This window comes from Sebastes fasciatus, chromosome 9 (assembly GCF_043250625.1).
Source record: "Sebastes fasciatus isolate fSebFas1 chromosome 9, fSebFas1.pri, whole genome shotgun sequence".
NCBI classification, from domain to species: Eukaryota; Metazoa; Chordata; class Actinopteri; order Perciformes; family Sebastidae; genus Sebastes; species Sebastes fasciatus.
In genome coordinates, this window is record NC_133803.1 from 9,783,341 (window position 1) to 9,803,578 (window position 20,238).

Sequence of the window (20,238 nt, forward strand, 5' to 3'; positions counted from 1 at the left end):
TATACTATAATGTCCTCTGCTCTGCACTATAGGTTGCTGTAATGGTATACAGAATCTGCAATGCAGAAGCTGGTCTTAAAATGCAGCAGTCGTCTCCTGGATTGAATCGATTGTCCCATTGACTCAGTGTCCTATGCTATCCTTGTGAAAGCTCTACTATGGATGCATTAAAGGGAACATCCACCTTAATCTAGTTTTTGCTTGCTTTCTCTCGTGACCTTGGATTGGTCAAATAATATCTGGGAAAAATGAAGCCAATCAGTGGTTTTCATTCCTAGTGTTTGGGGTTCATAGTGCAGCTGGTTGACCAGATAATTGCAGTTGATTGCAATGATTGTCAGATTGGATGGCTAGAATAAAAAAACTATGGGTCCAGAGGACAAGAACTAAAAAACACTGTAATTTAACAAACAGACTTTCAGGATCTACAGAAGCACCGTGGATCATTCTACCCTCCAACAATCTTCATTTCAAAGTATTTAAATTCATAAAAAATATAATAAATATCTTCCCTTTTTAACTGGTAAATCGTACTTGGTACGGTTTACAAATTTGGTGTTCAGTGACGTCAACGTCTCAGTAATTTCCGCATCTTCCCGCATGCTTGTTTTGTTCATGTTTAGAAGTCTAGACTGAATTTTACTACGTTCCCTGAGGGTGTCCCCATCGTGACATCGTGAAAGTAGCAAGAAAATGTAATAATGAATGGATGTAGAATTTAAGAAATCCATCACAAATTCGCTTAAAATGAATTTTTTTCATGGTAGTTCTGCAACACCGTTTCTTGGACAATAAATCATACACCAGTGTACATTTTTATGGTCTTATTAATAACATTTTTATGTAGACTAATATATATATTTTTAAATAAAACATCCACAGAGCTTTTGGAAATGTGCCAAAAAAAAATGATATGGCTTTTCCTGAAAAAAAATAATATATGGATTATTCATTTTAAAAATTTCGGCGTGTCCAAAATGAATGTTTTGTTTATCTCCGTGGAAGATATCTGACGTTCAATTCGCACTTCTAACAAGGCTTATGAGCCAATAGAAAAACAACGTTGGTATCACGTGGTATCTCTGGGTCACCAGTTAGTGTGGAAAAAACGGATAAATGGCTGAGATTGATGGTAAATGACTGGCAACGACTTGTTGTGAAGTGAATACAATGGAACAGGGAAAGGAGAATGAGACAGTGGCTATAGTGGCTAATTATTGATTTTCAGCATGAAGAGCAGAGGTTGAAGGATTCTTTGGTGCATCTGAAAATGTCTAAGATGACCTTGTCTCCTTCTCTTGCTCTGCTTTGGAGTTGATTAAATGTTTTGTACCGACTTCTTGGACACTATAAACTGTTATAGTGCTGTTTTTTATTTGTGACCCTGTTTGTTTGTCAGCGTGGGGTGCGTGAGGTTTCAGTGGTCCGATCTGGCCGCGTCACTCCTCCACTCGCTGTTAGCGGCGACTCTTTCATGTTAGCCCGTCAAAATGCCACCGATCTCGCTCTTTTTATGGTCTCAGAGGAGCCAGGCTGTGGGAGCACCATCTGGCACTGTAGGCACAGCCAGCGCACTGGCAGATCCTATACAGCAACACACACACACACAAGCCTGCATGACACACACAAACATACACAGGAGATCATTTGGTTTATGCAGAAGCTAGCTCTAGCTGGCAGAACCTCTGTTTTTTTGTCACATTTGGCAACATGTCACGCACATGGATGCATTCCTGTACCTGTGTGCAGCCATTAATTCACTCATATAGACATGCAAACATCCTCTAACTTATCTCTGAGGAGGATTTAGAGTGGGCTTCACATCGCAGAGACAAATCCTAAAATATCTGTTTTTATCACTTGAGCTTATCTTTGTCATTCTGTTGTTTCCCTGCGATTATTTAATTTTAATAAGAGGTTAGCGGAGGCCTGAATGAGTCATGAGGCTAGAATGAGGCTCTGGTCTGTTCCTTTATGGTCCACTCTACTCTGGTGTGACTTTGTGGTGGTTTCAGCGTAACAGGAAATGAGGTCAGCTGAGCTTCCAAAGCACCGCCTTAGATCCGCCACAGGAAATGCATCACATGTGGTCAGGGATGTTGACGTTGTCAGGGTTTTTAGGCATTTTAGCCTTAAAATAGGCCTCTCCGTTAATCCCCTCTCTCACTGAGCAAACACTGCTCTCATCCCAACCATCCCGTCCCATCCCATCGCTCTCTGTCTCTTCCTAATCTGTAAATAAGAGTTTTCATCGCTTCAACAATGACAGCATCAACAGAGTATTAAAGGTTATATAATCGACCAGTCGGACATGATAGATGTGCCGTTTCAGACTGAATTAAAGCCTGTTGCTGTTAAAATGGGAGACACATTTGGAAAAGGTAGAGCCGTGACGCAAAACAGGCCGCAGAGAGTGAAGAGAGTAAATGAAGCGACAGAAACACTGGCAGCCTCTCCGAAGATTAAAATCTCTTTTCTCGATGTGGCGCGGAGCCACGGGGCTAACCTCCAGTCTTACTATCTTAGCCTATATCTGAGTGTGACAGTTCTAAGGCGGTCAGAAAGCATTCAGAAACAACATACTCTGACTCTGGCTGTATTTTCTGCCAGTTGCAAAAAAGCCCACCACGGGGGTCAAGCTCTCTTAATGGCTGTTGTTTATGTCTGTCTTGCGCCTGCCACTCTGCATTAGCCAATGAAATGCTGCGGAGCCCATGGGCTACAGGAGCTTTGGTCTTGCTCGGATGAGTGGAATGTGATGGGACAGACAGCACTGTTGTCCGAGGTGAATCATGAAACAAATCAAATGTTGAGGCCGCTAAGATATTCATGCATGTACATGTTCATGGATGTTTTCAGGGCCGTCGTGGCTTCGACTGCGAGTTAAAATGGGCTTCTTCTTTATAAAAGTGAAGCTGTGCATTAGTGGTGTTAATGGTGGAGAATGAATATGAGGTGGCGCAGAGAGAGACAGAGGCGGCGGTTATTTTCAGCACCTCAGGAGTCGAGGACAGGACAGGACAGGACAGGACAGGACAGATTGTCCGAATGTCAGTGACACTTTGTATCCTTCTGGTCTGTGTTTTTGTCTCTCACTGACTTCCTTTGACAAACAGCAGTAGTTATTTACTGATATGTGGTTTTGAAGTACTATTTGTGCATAAGAAAACATACCCACACACTCATTAGAGGGATGAGGGCTTCCAGGCTACTCATCCTATCAATAATCTCCATGTTGAATGAGCAGCTGCTGTGCTGCTGTGACTGAAATAGTCCAGCCAGTTCCTGTAAGTGTTCCCAGTCTGATATCTGCTGTTCTGCTCCTTCTGCATGGGGACGTTGCTGTAATTAAGGCTAGTTTGGGAGTCTGGGTGCCCCTGGGTGGCTGGAAGTAGGTCACTGGCACAGACTACAGAGATCCGGGCGCATTCGAAACGGTGTGTTTTCATGTTTGTGATGCACATTTTGTTTTTGCAGCTATTCTTGTAATCATTTTCTCTTCAATCGCTGTCTCGATTCATCATCCGAATCAACCATTTTGATTCATTTTAGTTTGAAAGAGAGTAATTTTGCCTCAAAGAGAAGTTGGCCCACATATTCAGTACTCGCTCACCTTCTCCAGAACCACCTTACAAATTGCTTTATGCCACACTGTGGCTCCCTTGTATGATATTATTGATATTACAGTTACACCAGACTGGATCAAAGATCCCAAACTCATTATCTTCTGTCAGCCTCCATGGTGCATGGTACATCCCTATCGAGCTTTTATTGACAGGCGCTGTGTTTGTTGTCGTCGTTTTCCACCGCCCTTCTCAGATTTGTTCTAATTTTTTATTTCCAAGTGGCTGCACGCGTGCTTCCCATGTGAAGGGCTTTAGGGCAGTGACGCAAACGAGAGAGAGAGAGGGAAAGAGGGAGAGGGGCAGAGAGGGGAAGAGATAAGAGATGAGATAAGAGATACAACACTGACTCTTTAGTCCATCACTCATTCAGATCAGAATAATAAAGAAATCCTGTCTTGACGGATGCGTCACATGTTAAAGCACGTGAGTGGACGGTTGCACATCTGAGGCTGTGACTTATGTGTTTATTCTCGTGTACTGCGGGACATCTTCTGGTTATTGTGTCAGTGTGTTTCCACTCTAATTGACTTCGTAACCATGGGGGGACCTCTCAGGCCAACATAGCAGCTGATGAATATGGAGCAGGGTTTGCCACACAGGAACTATTCTGAGCCACTCAGGAATTGAAGATTTTTTGTTGACGAAAACATAGTGCCGTAACAAATTCAAACTATGAAATGTGCATGCACGCACATTCCTTTAAAATGTCAAATTTTAAATAGGCTATTAGATGGATTACTTTGTTAATCCCAAAAGGAAATTGCAATGTTACAGCAGACAAATCACACGTAAGAACCACAAAATAGTCAAAGAGATTATTATACTGTACTCTAAATCTATAGATATACAATCATAGTGACTGGTAATACACTGTACATGGTTAGTGTGTGTATAGCAGCATATTACATACAGTATACTATTAAAATGAACTGCACTGTCTTATTGAGAGGAGTCAGCAGTTGAGCACAACTGATCTCTGTTTCTTCAAACTATATTATATACATACTATTATTATGACTATATTATTTTTTTGTATATAGAGTATTTTACCCTTGAACCTGTTCACACATCAGGTTATATGAAGAGAGTCTTATATAAAGGATAATGCAGGCGGAATTTTACATTTGTCTTTGTCTACAAATCCCATGAAAAGACCAAAACGAACAGTTTGTTCCACGTTTCAATACATAATCTGTGGCACTTTAGGTTCTAATGAAGGAATGAAGGTTTAACTCTTCAAGATTTTTTTTTTTAAATTGAAAAAGACCTAAAACAGCTGGTCACTGTAGATAGTAGAAAATGTTACTCAATGGAGTAAATTGTGCATTCGTTGCGGACTATTTTCAGCTGTGGATTAATACACATTTGGTGCTCAAATGTAGGGATATATCACAAGGACTTCGGTATCAAGTTGATGCCAAAATTCTGAAAACGTACCGTCAGGGCTCGAGACTAACGTCGTCCCAAGGATGATAGAAAATTGGTTTGGGTCGCAGTAAACTCACTATTGACGCCTCCAGGGGACACACCTATTATTTCCCTGATAATGATACATTGTGAACAACAAATCCATGTTGAAATCTGCAGGATGAGAACTAGTTAACATTAGCTGTTAGTTCCATGCAGGACTGTGCTGCTTACCGGCCAAGGCCTATAGAAAGGAGGTTAGGTCACGCGTCATATCTCTGGGGGTATAGCACATGTGCAGTAAAATCTCACCTGCACTCACCGAAGTTGAGCCAATCGCAACGCACGGCCGCAGCTTCGGTTACACTGCGCATGTGTTATACCCCATACCCCGAGACCCATGTCTGCCCGTGATCCCAGCCTCCTTTCCATAGGCCTTGTTACCGGCTTCTAACAGCAAACAGCTAATTAGCCTTTGTCCTGCCGATTTCAACACAGGTAGTGCCATTGATTTACATTAAGATGTGTTCAGGCACTATTCAGTAAAAGGTAAATTCTAAGGTTATCATGACGAGTTCAAATGTAATCTTATAAAATATAGTTTTTGTCGAGATGTTTTCACAGCAATATAAAATAAATAATAGAGAGGGAATTATGACCTGTTTATAATCCTAACAAAAACCAGTATGCAAACGGTAATAAAGGAGTGGATGTTATATTATAAGGGATTGATTGTTTTTTACCGTGGTATTGAATTGGTATTGAGAATCATGGAATTTCACTGGTATTGGTATCGACTACTAAATTTCTGGTATCGTGACATCCCTACTCTAGTGAGTACTTGTGGGATTGATTCACAAATGAACTACAGTACCCGTGTTCATTGTAACGAAGGCAGATGTCACCTAGTGCAACAGTGTGGCTCACTGATGTGTTTTTAATCGGGTTTGGACAACAATGGAGGTCTATGGCACAGAGGAATGAACTATATCAGGCTTTGGCTGCGCAGACAATACTTGTTAGTGGGGAAAAAAAATCTTTGTTGCTTTTCTTATTCTTGTCTTTTTCTGGGATATTTTGACAATAAGAAAAATGTAGAAACCCTATTCTTTAAGCCCTCTGCAGCAGCTCGCTGTATGTGTGTGCTGGGTCTAATGAGATGAGAGGTGTCAGAAAGAAGGAACGAGAGAGGCAGGAGAGCAAGTAGAGACAGAGAACAGAGGAAGGAATTAGAGAGAGAGAGAGAGAGAGAGAGAGAGTACCTGCATGTTGTTGAACCAGACTGTAGCTGAGAGGTCCCACAGAGTCGGGCCTGCTCACACTGGTATAATGGCTGTGTTTGATGACCTAGAAACATAGACTATCCCAGCACTTATGTAAGACCTAAAAGGCCATTACAAAAGCTGCACGCACACACTGGAATACACACCACTACAGTGTCCACTCTCATTTTTAATTTGACATGTTCAATAATGACATGTAGTGTAAACGTCAATTTTAAAATAGACAGGAGATGAGAGCAGCATCACTCAGGACCTTTTTTGCCTTATCAAAGTGGTCAGCAAACGGCAAAATCTGTGTTCTGTCTCAGGTAGCAATAGATGCTGAATCCCAGTCGAGCGAGTGTTGAAATTGAATACTCAAATGCTGCCTGAGTACGACTGGGAATCAGCAGAATGTAAATGATTCAACAGCACCTCTAAGTGGCTGCAGGAGCTCATCTGACATAAACAGCCATGCCGAGAGTGAGGAGGAGACACAGTCTTAAATGATTATAACTCTGGATTCTCTCCTTTCTGACTCTCAGCTGTTAACCTATACATGGTGCTTGGAGAACATAGACTAGAGGATGGGATTTTCCTAGGGCTGTCAATTGATAAAAAATAGTTAATCGCGATTCATTTCATGATTGTCCATAGTTAATCGCAAATTAATCACAAATTTTTTATGTGTTAAAAATGTACTTTACAGGGAGATTTGTCAAGTACTGAACATGGGAGTGGACAAATATGCTGCTTTATGCAAATGTTTGTATATATTTATTATTGGAAAGCAGTTAACGACACAAAACAATGACAAATATTGTCCAGAAACCCTCACAGGTACTGCATTTATCATAAAAAATATGCTCAAATCATAACATGACAAACTCAAGCCCAACAGGCAACAACAGCTGTCAAAGTGCTGACTTGACTATGACTTGCCCCAAACTGAATGTGATTATCATAAAGTGGGCATGTCTGTAAAGGGGAGACTCGTGGGTACCCATAGAACCCATTTTCATTCACATATCTTGAGGTCAGAGGTCAAGGGACCCCTTTGAAAATGACCATGACCATTTCCTTTGAAAAAGGCCTTGCCAAAATGTTGCGTACATTTGGAGCGTTATTTACCGACAAGCTAGTGACAGGGTTGGTACCAATGGATTCCTTATGTTTTCCAGTTTCATATGATATCAGTATCTTCACGCTACAACCTAAAAGACGCAAGTTTGCGTTTATGCGTTACAGAAATTTGTGGTGTTAAAATTAATATGCGTTAACGCGTTGATACTGCGTTAACTTTGACCGCCCTAGCTTTTCTTTTTAGTGGTTTAGACTAGACTAGACTGGTTAGAAACTTCTCCCATCTGCAGTAAAGAGATGTCTTTATCATAATAAATCTTGTACAGGAGCTCAAATTCTGCTTTGTTTTCTAGAACTGCACGAATAAAGCATCAACATGATTTTGCTGCTCTTTTTTTTGCACGTTCATGCTAAGATGATTACATTAGGCAGCAGATGCCTAACTGGCTGTGAGCCTGTGTACTGCTACTCTGCAGTGGCAAGCTGTGCGATGATGATGATGCTGCTGACTGGGAGTTTGGATGACCGGCTGGCCGGCTGGCTGGACTGCAGCGTGTCAGTGGATTTGTGATTCTGGTCCTTATCTGGGTTGGGTGCAACGTTGTCACTGCATCGGTCATATTGCTTTACACAGTACAGTAGTCCCACGATCCTCAGGTACTCTCATGTTCCTGCAGAGCGTGATCCAGTGTCAGATCTATACGCACTCTGGTGCTTTGGAGTTTATTTGGCTCAGTTCCCCTTCGCTCAGCTCCCTAATCAATGCTTGATAACATTTTCTGACAGTGCTTTCCCAGCAGAGAGGCAGAGTCACTGCATGTAATGTCATTCGATATGTTTTCGGATCTATTAAATGTCCCTCTGTGTCTCAACAGCTCTTCAGGGAAGTCCGAATAATGAAGCTACTGAATCATCCAAATATAGGTAAGTTCAAACGCGAACCTGAAGCAGCTTGACGACCGCGTAGCAATTATACTCCCATTTCATTTGTATTAGTATTGGCAACTAAACCAACTGCCAGCACCAAAATAAACCAGTATTACTTGTATCAAAGAAATATCATTCTTCTGAAATCTGAGCTAACACTTTTTTTTTTGTTTTTTTGAGTGGGATCCTCTCATTTCCTGATTTTTATTTTCAAAGTAAGAGCATAACGAAATTTTTACAAACTTGAGGTATGCCCCAATAGTTTGAAGGTCGTAACAGTAGCATTAGCCACATGCAAATGCTTGACTTTTGGAACTTATTGGCTTCCTAAAGACTTTATTCAAACTCAGATATCAGTTTTAATTCAATGAGGGAACTCTAACCAGACTGGTAAACTCAGCTAACACCAAAGTAGAACCTCCATTGATAAAAACAATCTTTTCTAAATAGCTAATTTATTTTATCTCTTATCTCTCCTGCAGTGAAATTGTTTGAGGTGATTGAGACAGAGAAGACACTTTATTTGGTGATGGAGTACGCCAGTGGGGGTGAGTGAAATGCTAAATGTGTGACTTTTTGGTTGATTTCTTGAGAATATTCCTGCTTGTTATTTCTACAATATCGGTTCTAGAGCAATTTAATAAGCACATACGGACAAAAACACTGTCAGTACTGTATACCACGAGGTCATGCCTCTAATCTAATATTCATATACAAATTCCATTTGGATGCTTTTAGCTAAAACACCTCACAGCGATAGTGACTTTATGATTAATGTAGCCCTAGTTCTTGTGATAAAGGTAATATAAAATCTGATTGATAATTGTATATGTCTTCTCTCTGCTCCAGGAGAAGTATTTGACTATCTAGTGGCTCATGGCAGAATGAAGGAGAAGGAGGCCAGGGCCAAGTTCAGACAGGTGAGTCATCATTATCGCAGCGCTCGCACATCTGTCGTCACTCCATTCACTGTTTTCAGAGGGAAGACTGCATGCACCAAGATCAAGCTTCGTCACCAGCTGCAGAGGAAAGATGGAGCGCAGATAGCTTGGCCTGAGAGAACAAGGGAGGGTTGAGAGCAACTTCCTTATAAATGCTGCTCTGACACCTAGTGGTGCTGCAGGAGCAATAAGGCATCTACAGACAGTCTGTGAGTTCAGTAGCCTCTTTCATGCCTACTTATACCCTGGGAATGAACAGAATTAGACCAGTTCTTTCACATCCACGCCGTTCATATTTAAAATCCCTCATTGATGGTCTTAGATGACTCAGAGGAACTGTGTGTGACACAGTGTGGGCAGCTTGTCTGTGTCACAGTACGCATAGATTAACATTCAGAAAGGTATTTGTGTGTGTGTGTGTGTGTGTGTGTGGCTGAGAGCAGGCAGGTGGGCGGCATCTGTCAAAGAAAAGTGTGTTTTCTATTTGATTGATGCTATTCGGGCATATGTCGGTGAAATCATAACTGTCAACTGTCAGAGCAACTGCTTGCTGTGTGTCACACGATTACAGTGACTTTGGCGTGAGGGACATTTGATGCAATATAAACGTTAGCTGCCCAGAGCTTTTGAATGTAGAGGATATAATCAAAATTCTCCGGCTACATTGACAATGAATCTGAATAATGAATTCACTTCAGTTTTGACTAAGGAGTTTGCTCGATGAGGATTATCTATTTTGCAGGGCTGTCCTGGGCCAAAGAAATTCTATATTAGAAGCTACGCTAACCTCTTTAGGAGCCGTCATTGTTGTTTAGAACGAAGAGTCGCCTCTCTGTGTCGTCTCATACTATGGTCTCACTGGGTCTCAGGTCTCACACACCTAAGCCAAGCCCGTAGCTGCGGTAACTGCGGTAGCTCCTCACAGGACGCTGATTGGTCCATTTTCTGACATCTGCAATTGTTTTGACAATCGATCAATCGTTTCAGTTATTTTTCAAGCAAAAATCCCAAATATTCTGGTTTCAGCTTCTCAAACGAGAGCTTTTGCTGCTCTTCTTTGCCATATGTGACAGTAAATTGAATAACTTTTGGTTTTGAAAAGTGCTACATAAATAGTTTTCTTTCTTAATATTTGGTACACCTGTGATGTCCTAAGACGGTTGTATTTGTATTACAGATTGTGTCTGCAGTGCAGTATTGTCACCAGAGGAGGATAGTACACCGGGATCTAAAGGTGAGGATCTGAACTCTTTCTCTCTCTGATATCTGATTTCTGCTGAGTAATATCCATATCTGCCATATATATCTTGGGAAAACCCTCTATATTCAATGTTCTGTCAGTGCTGATACATGACGACTTGCCTCATCTCTCCTCACCTCAGGCAGAGAACCTGTTGTTAGACGCGGATATGAACATCAAGATAGCCGACTTTGGCTTCAGTAATGAGTTCACTGTGGGCAGCAAGCTGGACACGTTCTGCGGCTCCCCGCCGTACGCTGCTCCAGAACTCTTCCAGGGAAAGAAGTACGATGGACCAGAGGTGGACGTCTGGAGCCTCGGGGTCATCCTCTACACGCTGGTCAGCGGATCGCTGCCCTTTGACGGACAGAATCTAAAGGTGTGGACATGCTCTGGTTCTGGGATGTATCACTGGTTATGTTTACACTGATAGAAGAATGTATTGCTTTAAAACGGTCTTGCAAAGTTGTTTACATTTGATACTGTACCTTCTGAAATCGATGCTTTTAACCATGAAGGGCGATAAAGGGTGATAAAGGGTGATAAAGGGCTCAGTATGCTTCAAATGAAGTGGTTGTCAAATCGCCTTAAGGTATGGTCACGTTACACTTCCGTCTTGCAAATGTTCGGTCCATCTCGCATTCACTTGAATTGAAGTTGAAATCCAAGCATGCGTTTCTTATTTTGGTGTGATCCCAATCCAGGTCGGAGTTCACTTTTATTCAACTTTGACTAAGTGGATGTGCTCGGTCTGACAGTAGATTCACTGATGCTGATGTGTTTGGAAATGGAGAAAGTATTTTTATAGTTATATCACCAAGTGTAGGTTTAGTACTTTACATTACCAGACAACAAACAGTATTTATATTCTGTTTACAGTTTGTGATCACTCGATATTTATTTATTACCCACATCAGAGACCTTTTTCAGGGGTTAATTGCAGAGTTGTGTTTTTTTTAACAGACGACAAATTTGATTGTACCCTAAAGGACCAATGTGTAATATATTTACTGTAGTAAATTATTAAACGACCATGATATGTCATCAGAGATTAAGGAAACATGCTAAATTGAAATACTGGCTTCTCTGACAACAACGCTACAGCCAGTATGTTCTCCTTTGAAATTTCCATTTCGGTCCAGAACGTCTGTTTTTGTTTTGGATCTGTGTGATCTCGTCCACTGCCCATTTCAACACCCTGTTGCCACACATGAAACAAATGAGCACACAAACACAGCGTTCTGCAGCCATAGAAGCATCCAAACGTACTGGATCAACAGAGATAACGTTTACGTTAGATTCTACCCGACCTGAAAAGCCGAGCGAGTATTTGAGACACACAGCCGGTGAAGTGATTCCGACTACTGCTGCTGGCCAGAGGCTAACGCCATGATGCTAACACACGCTAACTGTTATCAGTCACACCGGCGGAGCGGACGGGCCACAGCTCCAATGTTTTGAATTTGGACTGCTGTACCCGTTTTAAAACGCTAGCTGTCAGTGCTACATATTGCTCCTTTAACATTGTCTGAAACCTTTCCGACAGGCAACCTGACAATCAAGACCACTTTAGCGACTGGCCAGATGTGCAGAAGTGTGAACTTAGGCTGGGTTTGAATTTCACACAATTAACTGCTTGTGAACAACACCACAAATGCCTTTGAGGAGAGACTGAAAGTGTGCTGTGTTTCCGCCCCTCTCTGTGACGGCAGGCTTTTTGGTATAAGCACGTGTGCTTTTAGACATATTCAGATGACACATCGTTCGAGCTCATTTGAAGCACACTGAGACCTTTAATATGTCCTCCAAAACAGAGCATGAAAGGACGCAGCTGCCTCAGTAGCGAGGGAAAGGGAATTGAAGGTCCCAGTAGTAAAAAGTAATAACAAATGCTTCTCTGAGACATTTTTTATTAATCAAAATATATGAATAATTCTGTTTGAGTTTGAATTTGCGTAGACAGCGAAGGCCAAAGTAAATGACGAGTGCAAAATTAAGTGCTACAGCCCGCTATCTTCTATCCGTCTAAGTTTCTTATAAGGGGGTTATGAACTCTCTATTCTAACAAGCGAGTTAGGATGTTTAAACACAGAACTGGGTTACTTGAGTAACCAACTTAAGAGTGGTGTTTCCTTTCTGTGTCTATTGTTTGGAGTGAGACATTGTAGAGATTCATCCACCCTGCTTTAATAATGCAACAGTTTTGGAATATTTTTTGAAGCAGCAGTGTATCCAGCAGGTCAAGAAAAAAGTAGAGTAGGCTGAGTGTAGCCTTTTTTTAAAAGCTGCAGTAATCAATACTTTTATATTAACAATAGATCATATGACTATGTTAAATGTGAAAGCGGTTGCTCGTGGTGGTGAACTGACAGAGAGCTTTTTAAGTGCCTTTCAGCTCATTGTTTTATTTTTTATCTACAAGCTTTTGTTTTCAGCCCCGGCAGGCAGTTTTTTTTGGTATAAAAAAGCTCTGATAAAATCACTGTACACTACAAACATTAACCCTCTGAGACCCGCGATCCCGACCGACTTCACTTTACCAAATGAATGCTGCTCCTTTGTTGCGAGTTTTTGCTGCTAATTTCTCATTTTGGTTTCATGTCTGTCTTGGTGTGCAGGAGCTGAGGGAGAGGGTCCTGCGGGGAAAGTACCGTATTCCTTTCTACATGTCCACAGACTGTGAAAACCTGCTGAAGAAGCTGCTCGTGCTCAACCCTGTCAAACGAGGCAGTTTGGAGGTATTACCGCCGTTTGCGTCGTTGCATCTTCACAGTTATCTCCTCTCCCCTTCAGAAGTGTTTTGCACAGCAGCCGAACAGACGGTCCTAATGATTTGGAGCACGATCGTTGTGCGTCATCTGAAAGCAACATAATCGCTGCTGTTGTTAATTATCAACCAACAGAACGCTTTGACCAGAATGGTCTTACATAATTCTTTGATGAAAGCGTTCAGAAATGATAAAGCTAAAGGGAATTTCTTTATTAATTGTGTTGTACTTTAACTGCATCCACATAATAAGGGACGGTTGTAGCTTGTTTCTCCTTTGCAAACAATATACAGTTGTCAGTTCAATTCACACTCAGTCTGTCCAGCATCAATACCACCCCTGCACTCAGAACAAGGCGGAAGTTCGATAGTAAAGATTTCTCCACCAATAATAACAATTGATCACGCTGTTGTTCAGCCCCAGCTGATTTCATAAAGAAGTCATTAATTTCTCATCTGTCTGTTTCCCCGTTTGCCTTGCGCTTAACTGTCATGTTGCATAATTATTAAGAGACGTGAGTCATGATTAATTATCTGGAATTGTAGTTGAACACATTGTACTGGATATACATGAGCTGTAATTGTCTTGTTTCTTTGTTAGCAAATCATGAAAGACCATTGGATGAATGTGGGTCACGAGGAGGAGGAGCTAAAACCTCACATCGAGCCAGAGGCGGACTTCACTGATTCATCCAGAATAGGTGTGTCTGAGAGTGTGTGTGTGTGTGTTGATGTCATTCTTTATATCATGTCCAGTATACTGACTATATAATGTGATTCACGTTGACTTCTATTTGCCATCAGAGCTCATGGTGACCATGGGCTTCCCTAAAGATGAGATCACAGAGTCTCTACAGAGCACGAAGTACGATGACGTCATGGCCACCTACCTGCTGCTGGGAAGAAAAGCTCCGGAGGTCAGTTTGTTCGACTCGCATCATCTTGACATCATCACCAGTAGTTAATGCACTAAGTCACACGACCATATCCCTCATCCTGTGTCTCTGTTCAGTTCGAGGGGAGCGAACCTCTGACCAACAGCGTCCTGGGCCAGCGACAGCGACCGACCAGTGACATCAACAACAGCTCCAGCATTTCGCCCGCTCATCCCAAGGTCACGCGCAGCATCTCAGCCAATCAGAAGCAGCGTCGCTACAGTGATCATGGTGGGGATGATGATGATGGTGGTGGTGGTGGTGGTGTCGTAGAGAAGCCAAGTAAAGTAACCTCATCCTTCCCGGCTCTGAGAGTGCTGCTGGCTGCATGCTACGTAGGGGGAAGTTGCTCTCAGTCACTGAGCATTGGCCAGTGCCTCTGAGCAAGGCACTAGAGCTCCACCAACTCTATTGGCACTCTTAAATAGCTTAAAAAAAACGCTTTAGAAAAGCAAAGCTTTCCTCTTGGGAATGATGTATAAAGCACATTTCAACTGTTATTGTGAAAGAAAAAGGTGTAAATCAAACCTACACTAGGTTGTTTGTTTGCTTAATGTTTATTTTCATAATCAGTCTATTCAAATGTACAAATCAGTGACTCAACCTCAATACTGCACTGGTTGTGTAGCAGCTTCCTCCTATGTCATGTGGGGCCATTGTGTCTGGCGCCATCTGCTGGCTGGCTGCCTTCTTGCGGCTCCCTGAGGAACAGCACCTCAAAGCATGAGGAGGGAACAGCTTGGCTTTATACCTGCTCACCGTGGCTTCTGTAGCTGTATGACTTATTAAACAATGTGTTGGTGCAGGGTGTTGTATTCCATAGATTGGACGATGTCTAAATCTTGGCTTTGAGTGGCTTTGCTTGACGCTATTGTAACGAAGGCAGTGTCCTTGTTTGTTCTTTTTTGTCTGGCAATTCCTGATATTGGAGCTGTAATTGTGATATGTGTCCAGGGGAAAGTTTGTAAGTACATTCTCATATGTGTGTCTCTCCTAGTCGGTCCGTCTGTGCCCCCGGCAGTGTCGTACACGAAGCGTGGCCAGGCCCTGAGTGTGGAAAGTGACCACAGGGAGGAGTGGGACGGAGCGCGCCGGCTGGAGCTCAGCACCTCGAAAGGAGACGTTCCCGCCTCACCACTGGGGGTGCAGGAAAGAAAGAAAACTACAAGTGCTGTCGGGGTGAGGAAGTGGGGGACACAACACACATACAACACATGCACATAAACAAATAGGTACAGGCAGGTCTATAATGTCAAAAATATAACCCATTTTTATTCACATATCCTGAGGTCAGAGGTCAAGGGACGCCTTTGAAAATGACCATGACCAATTCCTTGACAAAATCAGTGTAAGATTGGAGCTTTATTTATTTAGCCTCACCGTGACAAGTTAGTATGACATGGTTGGTACCAATGGATTCCTTTCTAGTTTCATATGATGCCAGTATCTTCACTCTAGCTTTAAAACTGAGCCCACTAAAACCTAAAAATCTCAAGTTGCGTTAAAGAAATTAGTGGTGTCAAAACAAATTTGCGTTAAAGTGTTAACTTTGACAGCCCTACTTTTTTGTTCTCTCTTTCCACAAACAGACCAATGGATCAATGACTCGCAGGAACACGTATGTGTGTGAACGATCCTCTACTGACCGCTATTCAGCGATTCCCAACGGCAAAGACAGCAGGTAAACACACTCGCAGTTAACTGCCGGGTGAGATCTAGCCCTCCATGCTATCTGTGTTTTTCAGTCTCATAATACAAACCCCCCCGTTGTACAAATGACCAAGTTTTGTTTGAAATATCTTTATCCTTGGTCCCCAGTTTAACCGAGGTATCAGGGAGCACCTCATCGACTGCAATGAGCACTACGCGACCTCGCCACACCAAGTCCATGTCGTCGTCAGGGCATCCTTCAAAGAGCACACTGCCCCCCATCGACGACAACACGGAGCTAAAAGCCAGGTGAGCAGCCTGATCGTCACCTGGTCATCTGCAATAACTGTGGCGAAGATAGTGATGCTGATATTATGATTTACTTCTAAATTAGAGAGCATGCAAATCATTTGACACATTTCTCCAATAACGTTTATGTTGCAGCCCCTCTCCACGGGGTCCCTCCACCTCTCCGTCTGCACACAGTATTAGCACCCCAGAGAAGAACCGCTTCCCCCGCGGCACCACCAGTCGCAGCACCTTCCACGGAGCTCAGCTCAGAGACCGGCGCAGCGCCACCTACAACGGCCCCCCGGCGTCGCCCACGTTGTCCCACGACACGGGGGCTCTCGCCCAGCAACGCAGGGGCACCTCCACTGGGATCATCGGCAAGATCACCTCCAAGTTTGTCCGCAGGTCAGTGAACTTTCCTCCGCTTGCACCTGACAGTTACACCTGCTTGTAGACTTCCCTTTGGCAGGGAAGTCTTAGCTCTCACAAAAACCACAGGAATAAAAATCCAAAAGATTGGCATTTATGAGTGCTTCACCTTTTGCTACTTAGACAAACTCATGGATGTCGTTTTTTGTATCTGCATGCTGTTTATCACAATAATGCTAACACACTGATGTATAGCAGGTATAATAATACCAGTGCCACTTGCAGTTTAGCGTGTTAGCATTGCTAATGTTTGCTAATTAGCACAAAGTACAGCTGAGGCTGATGGGAATTGTTTTGCAGGTATTTAGTCATAAACCAAAGTACTGGACAAAGTGACTGGTTAATGGCTATAAATGGCTGATGCTGGGCTTCAAACAGTGGTGGAAGAAGTATTCAGATCCCCTACTTAAGTAAAAGTACCAATACTGTACAACAATGTAATAATACTTCATTTCAATAAAAGTCCTGCATGAAAATCGTACTTAAGTAAAAGTACATAAGCAAAGTGTAGTTAAAGTATTAAAGTAAAAGAACTGGTTTGGTCCCTCTGAATGATATAATATTATATGCTGTATGACATGAGTGTGTTACTGTTTTAGCTGCTGAAGACCGAGCTAGTTCAAACTACTTTATATACAGGGACACCGGATATATCTGAGGGGTTGTGAGATGATTAATGGAAGAGAAAAAAGGAAAAAACATTTATTTTTTATTTTTTGGACTTCACATCCTCTCACATGAAACCATGAGAGAAGTTACTATTTGGTGGAGCTGTTAACAACTCATAGACATCTGAAATGTGATCCCAACTACACAACAACTGCTTTTTGTAAGACGTCAGAAGTCAAAAAGGTTGGAAACCACTGATTTAGTCTTTAACAATGTGTATTTTAAAAGCATGTTATATTATTCATCGTGTAAAATCTTCATCTTAAAAGTAACTTGTAACTAAAGTTGTCAAATAAATGTAGAAAATACAATATTTCCCTCCAAGATATAGTGGGAGTGGAAGTATAAAGTAGCATAAAATAGAAATACTCAAGTAAAGTACCATCAAAATCTCCCATCGATTTATAGGTATTAAAAACAGATAAAACCAAAGAGATTTAAAGCCCGGGCCACACAGCGCGCATCATGCTTGCGTGACGGCAACGTCGCGTGTTGTTTTTTATTTCGGCGTCCATGTTAACAGGTTAGAGTGGACTGCCCGCATGAGACGCACGTCAGACGGGCGTCAGACGCACGTCTGACGTGCGTCTATTTTATAGAATAGAAGGCTCGCCTATTTTTCACGCTTGCCGCTTACCTCTCGGCTGCGTCTCCCAGCAGCAACAGACAGTGAAGGTGATCTATTGACAGTATATGAGCAAGATTACTACAGTTTCCATGTCTAGACATCTGTAGAATATGTCACTGACCATCAATATTTTACACTTCCTATCTAGATTTCAAAATAAAAGTCCTCTAGCGTTTTTAGTGCACAGAATCATTCATTCATTAACACAATGCTTTTATTCTGAAATACTCTAAATAAAGCAGTTGTCTGCTTGCAGGTTTCCATCAAGTTAATATAGTACAGGCTTTTAATTATGTAAACACTGTAGTAGTCATAGCAGAAACCCTACATATGCTATACATATAATAGACTGGGTTAATAGGTTATAAGAACATCAGGTGATAGTTGGCAGTATTTTTTTCGATTCTCTCTCTCTCTCTCTCTCTCTCTCTCTCTCTCAACAAACACCACGTAACTTTATTGTTCTTTCTTTTAGAGGTGTTATTTAATTTTTTTAAAGATATTTAATAATAATTTTCGTTTTCTAAAGGTTAACAAATAACGAAACTGTTTATTTTGCTTTGTTTTATAATAATAATAAAAAAACACTTTACTTATATTTATCATTCTGAAATACTTCAGGTGTTTTTCTCCATCAAGGCGCAGTTCAGCAACAAGGTGGTGAAAAGCTCCAAGTTGCCTGAGATGTCGGAACATCAACATTTATAATGTAAATTGCTGTCCCGCCCCAGATGTAAATTAAGTCGTTTTCGATAAAAGCCGCAACCTGGAATGCTGTAGAACAGGAACCCGAAACCCCCTGGAAATGTTGTTTAAAACTGTGCCAGTCAAAGTGAAGAGGGATTGCTGTAGGCTCTCTCTTACTACTAATGTATTTATTTATTTTTTTGTATTAATATATAGCCCACAGAAATCCCTCTTCACTGTCAATGAAGAGGGATTTATATATATATATATATATATATATATATATATAGCCCATAGAAATCCCTCCTCATTGTATATATATAAATCCCTCTTCACTGACAGAAAAGAGGGATTTATATGGGCTATATATTAATATTTATGTATGAATTTATTTGCTTGTTTTTAATAATATTTACAAATTACCACACAGTTCTTACCCTTTTTTGTCTTAAATAAATATAAATCACATTTATTATGAAGTTAAATGGCCATTAAAAGGCAAACTCTATGTAGAAAGAAAGGGCTGTCAGCAACAGCAAAAACACAGCTGACAGGTAGCTCCGGGACGCTCCCGAGACGTGGGTAACTCGCGTCTAGTGTGAACACCCTAGGGGGGCATGACGCGGCCACGACGTGACGCTGCCGTCACGCGAGCATGATGCGCGCTGTGTGGCCCCGACGTTAAGGAGTATGTGTGTTCAGATGGTTTTACGTAAACTTTTTCAGCAGTGAAAACAGAAAGCATCTCACAGCCTCCGTGCCTCTTAAGTACAGACACACTCTCTGATCTACTCCCAGTCCTTAGTGCTTATTATACGTCCACACAGTTACCCTTTGCTGTCAATATGACAAGCAAAGGACATGACCACATCATGCATACAGCAGTTAGCTCCTTGTGTCACCTTCATGCTGGCCCATCTGGTAGAGGCTCACAGCTTTCTCTCCTTCTCTCCCCGCATAGAGCTCTGTCTTTCAGGTCGACCCGGAGGTAGGAGAACACAACGCTTGCTGCACCTGTCCCCCCTGTCCAAAAAAAAACAAACTGTCCACTACGACCTTGGCCCGTGTTTCCTTAACCCCTTACGTATTTGCCCACTACACCACACCCTTGCCTACTGACACCCTTGTTATGCCGTGTATCTCCTTTTCCCTTGTGTCCACTGCCTCGAGAACAAACCTCACGGCTCGCCAGCTTTTCCTGTACTAAGCCAAGCCACGATATCTGCTGGCTTTCCTCTCCTTACTCTCCCCCGTCTTCACGCTGAGCTTAAGGGGAAAGATCAGGCATATTATTGAGGTCGAATCAAAGATTTAGAACCACTACTTCTCCACTCCTTACAGATCAGTGGGGAATAAGGAAAGGTAGCGTACAGTAGACGGGATGATGCATTTGGGTATTGTAAAGGGGCGACGACAGTTAGTGCATCGAGAAGTCACGGTCACCTCATTGTGTGCTGAACCCCCGATACCCAGGAGTGTGGATTCTTTCCTGGCATGATGCCCGACACCCCTCTCTGTGTCCAGTGATGATGGGGTGGTGTTGGTAGAGGGTGGGGGAGTTTGTGTTGACATCAGCTCGTGGGACTAACTGTGTATCCCTGGTTTATTTCAGGGTGCCTAGTGAGGGAGAGGCCAGTGCCAGGACAGACACACCAAGGTGAGAATTTGATTGAGATTTCATAGAAAGCCTGTAACC

At 42.2% G+C, this 20,238-nt stretch overlaps 1 protein-coding gene across 2 annotated transcripts in view; it reads left to right on the forward strand.

Moving 5' to 3' along the window:
* The window catches only part of LOC141773827 (serine/threonine-protein kinase MARK1-like), a 36,293-nt gene that overhangs the window by 14,266 nt on the left and 1,789 nt on the right, over positions 1-20,238 (forward strand). Inside the window, exons 4-17 of one of the 2 annotated variants that reach the window (XM_074645912.1) lie at positions 8,254-8,302; positions 8,788-8,853; positions 9,155-9,225; positions 10,424-10,480; positions 10,629-10,865; positions 13,105-13,224; positions 13,855-13,954; positions 14,058-14,170; positions 14,266-14,470; positions 15,186-15,367; positions 15,778-15,869; positions 16,007-16,147; positions 16,283-16,534; positions 20,155-20,199. In XM_074645912.1, coding sequence (XP_074502013.1) covers positions 8,254-8,302; positions 8,788-8,853; positions 9,155-9,225; positions 10,424-10,480; positions 10,629-10,865; positions 13,105-13,224; positions 13,855-13,954; positions 14,058-14,170; positions 14,266-14,470; positions 15,186-15,367; positions 15,778-15,869; positions 16,007-16,147; positions 16,283-16,534; positions 20,155-20,199 — 1,730 coding nt within the window. The remainder of the gene's footprint in view (positions 1-8,253; positions 8,303-8,787; positions 8,854-9,154; positions 9,226-10,423; positions 10,481-10,628; positions 10,866-13,104; positions 13,225-13,854; positions 13,955-14,057; positions 14,171-14,265; positions 14,471-15,185; positions 15,368-15,777; positions 15,870-16,006; positions 16,148-16,282; positions 16,535-20,154; positions 20,200-20,238) is intronic. The other variant, XM_074645913.1, reaches the window with a different exon arrangement.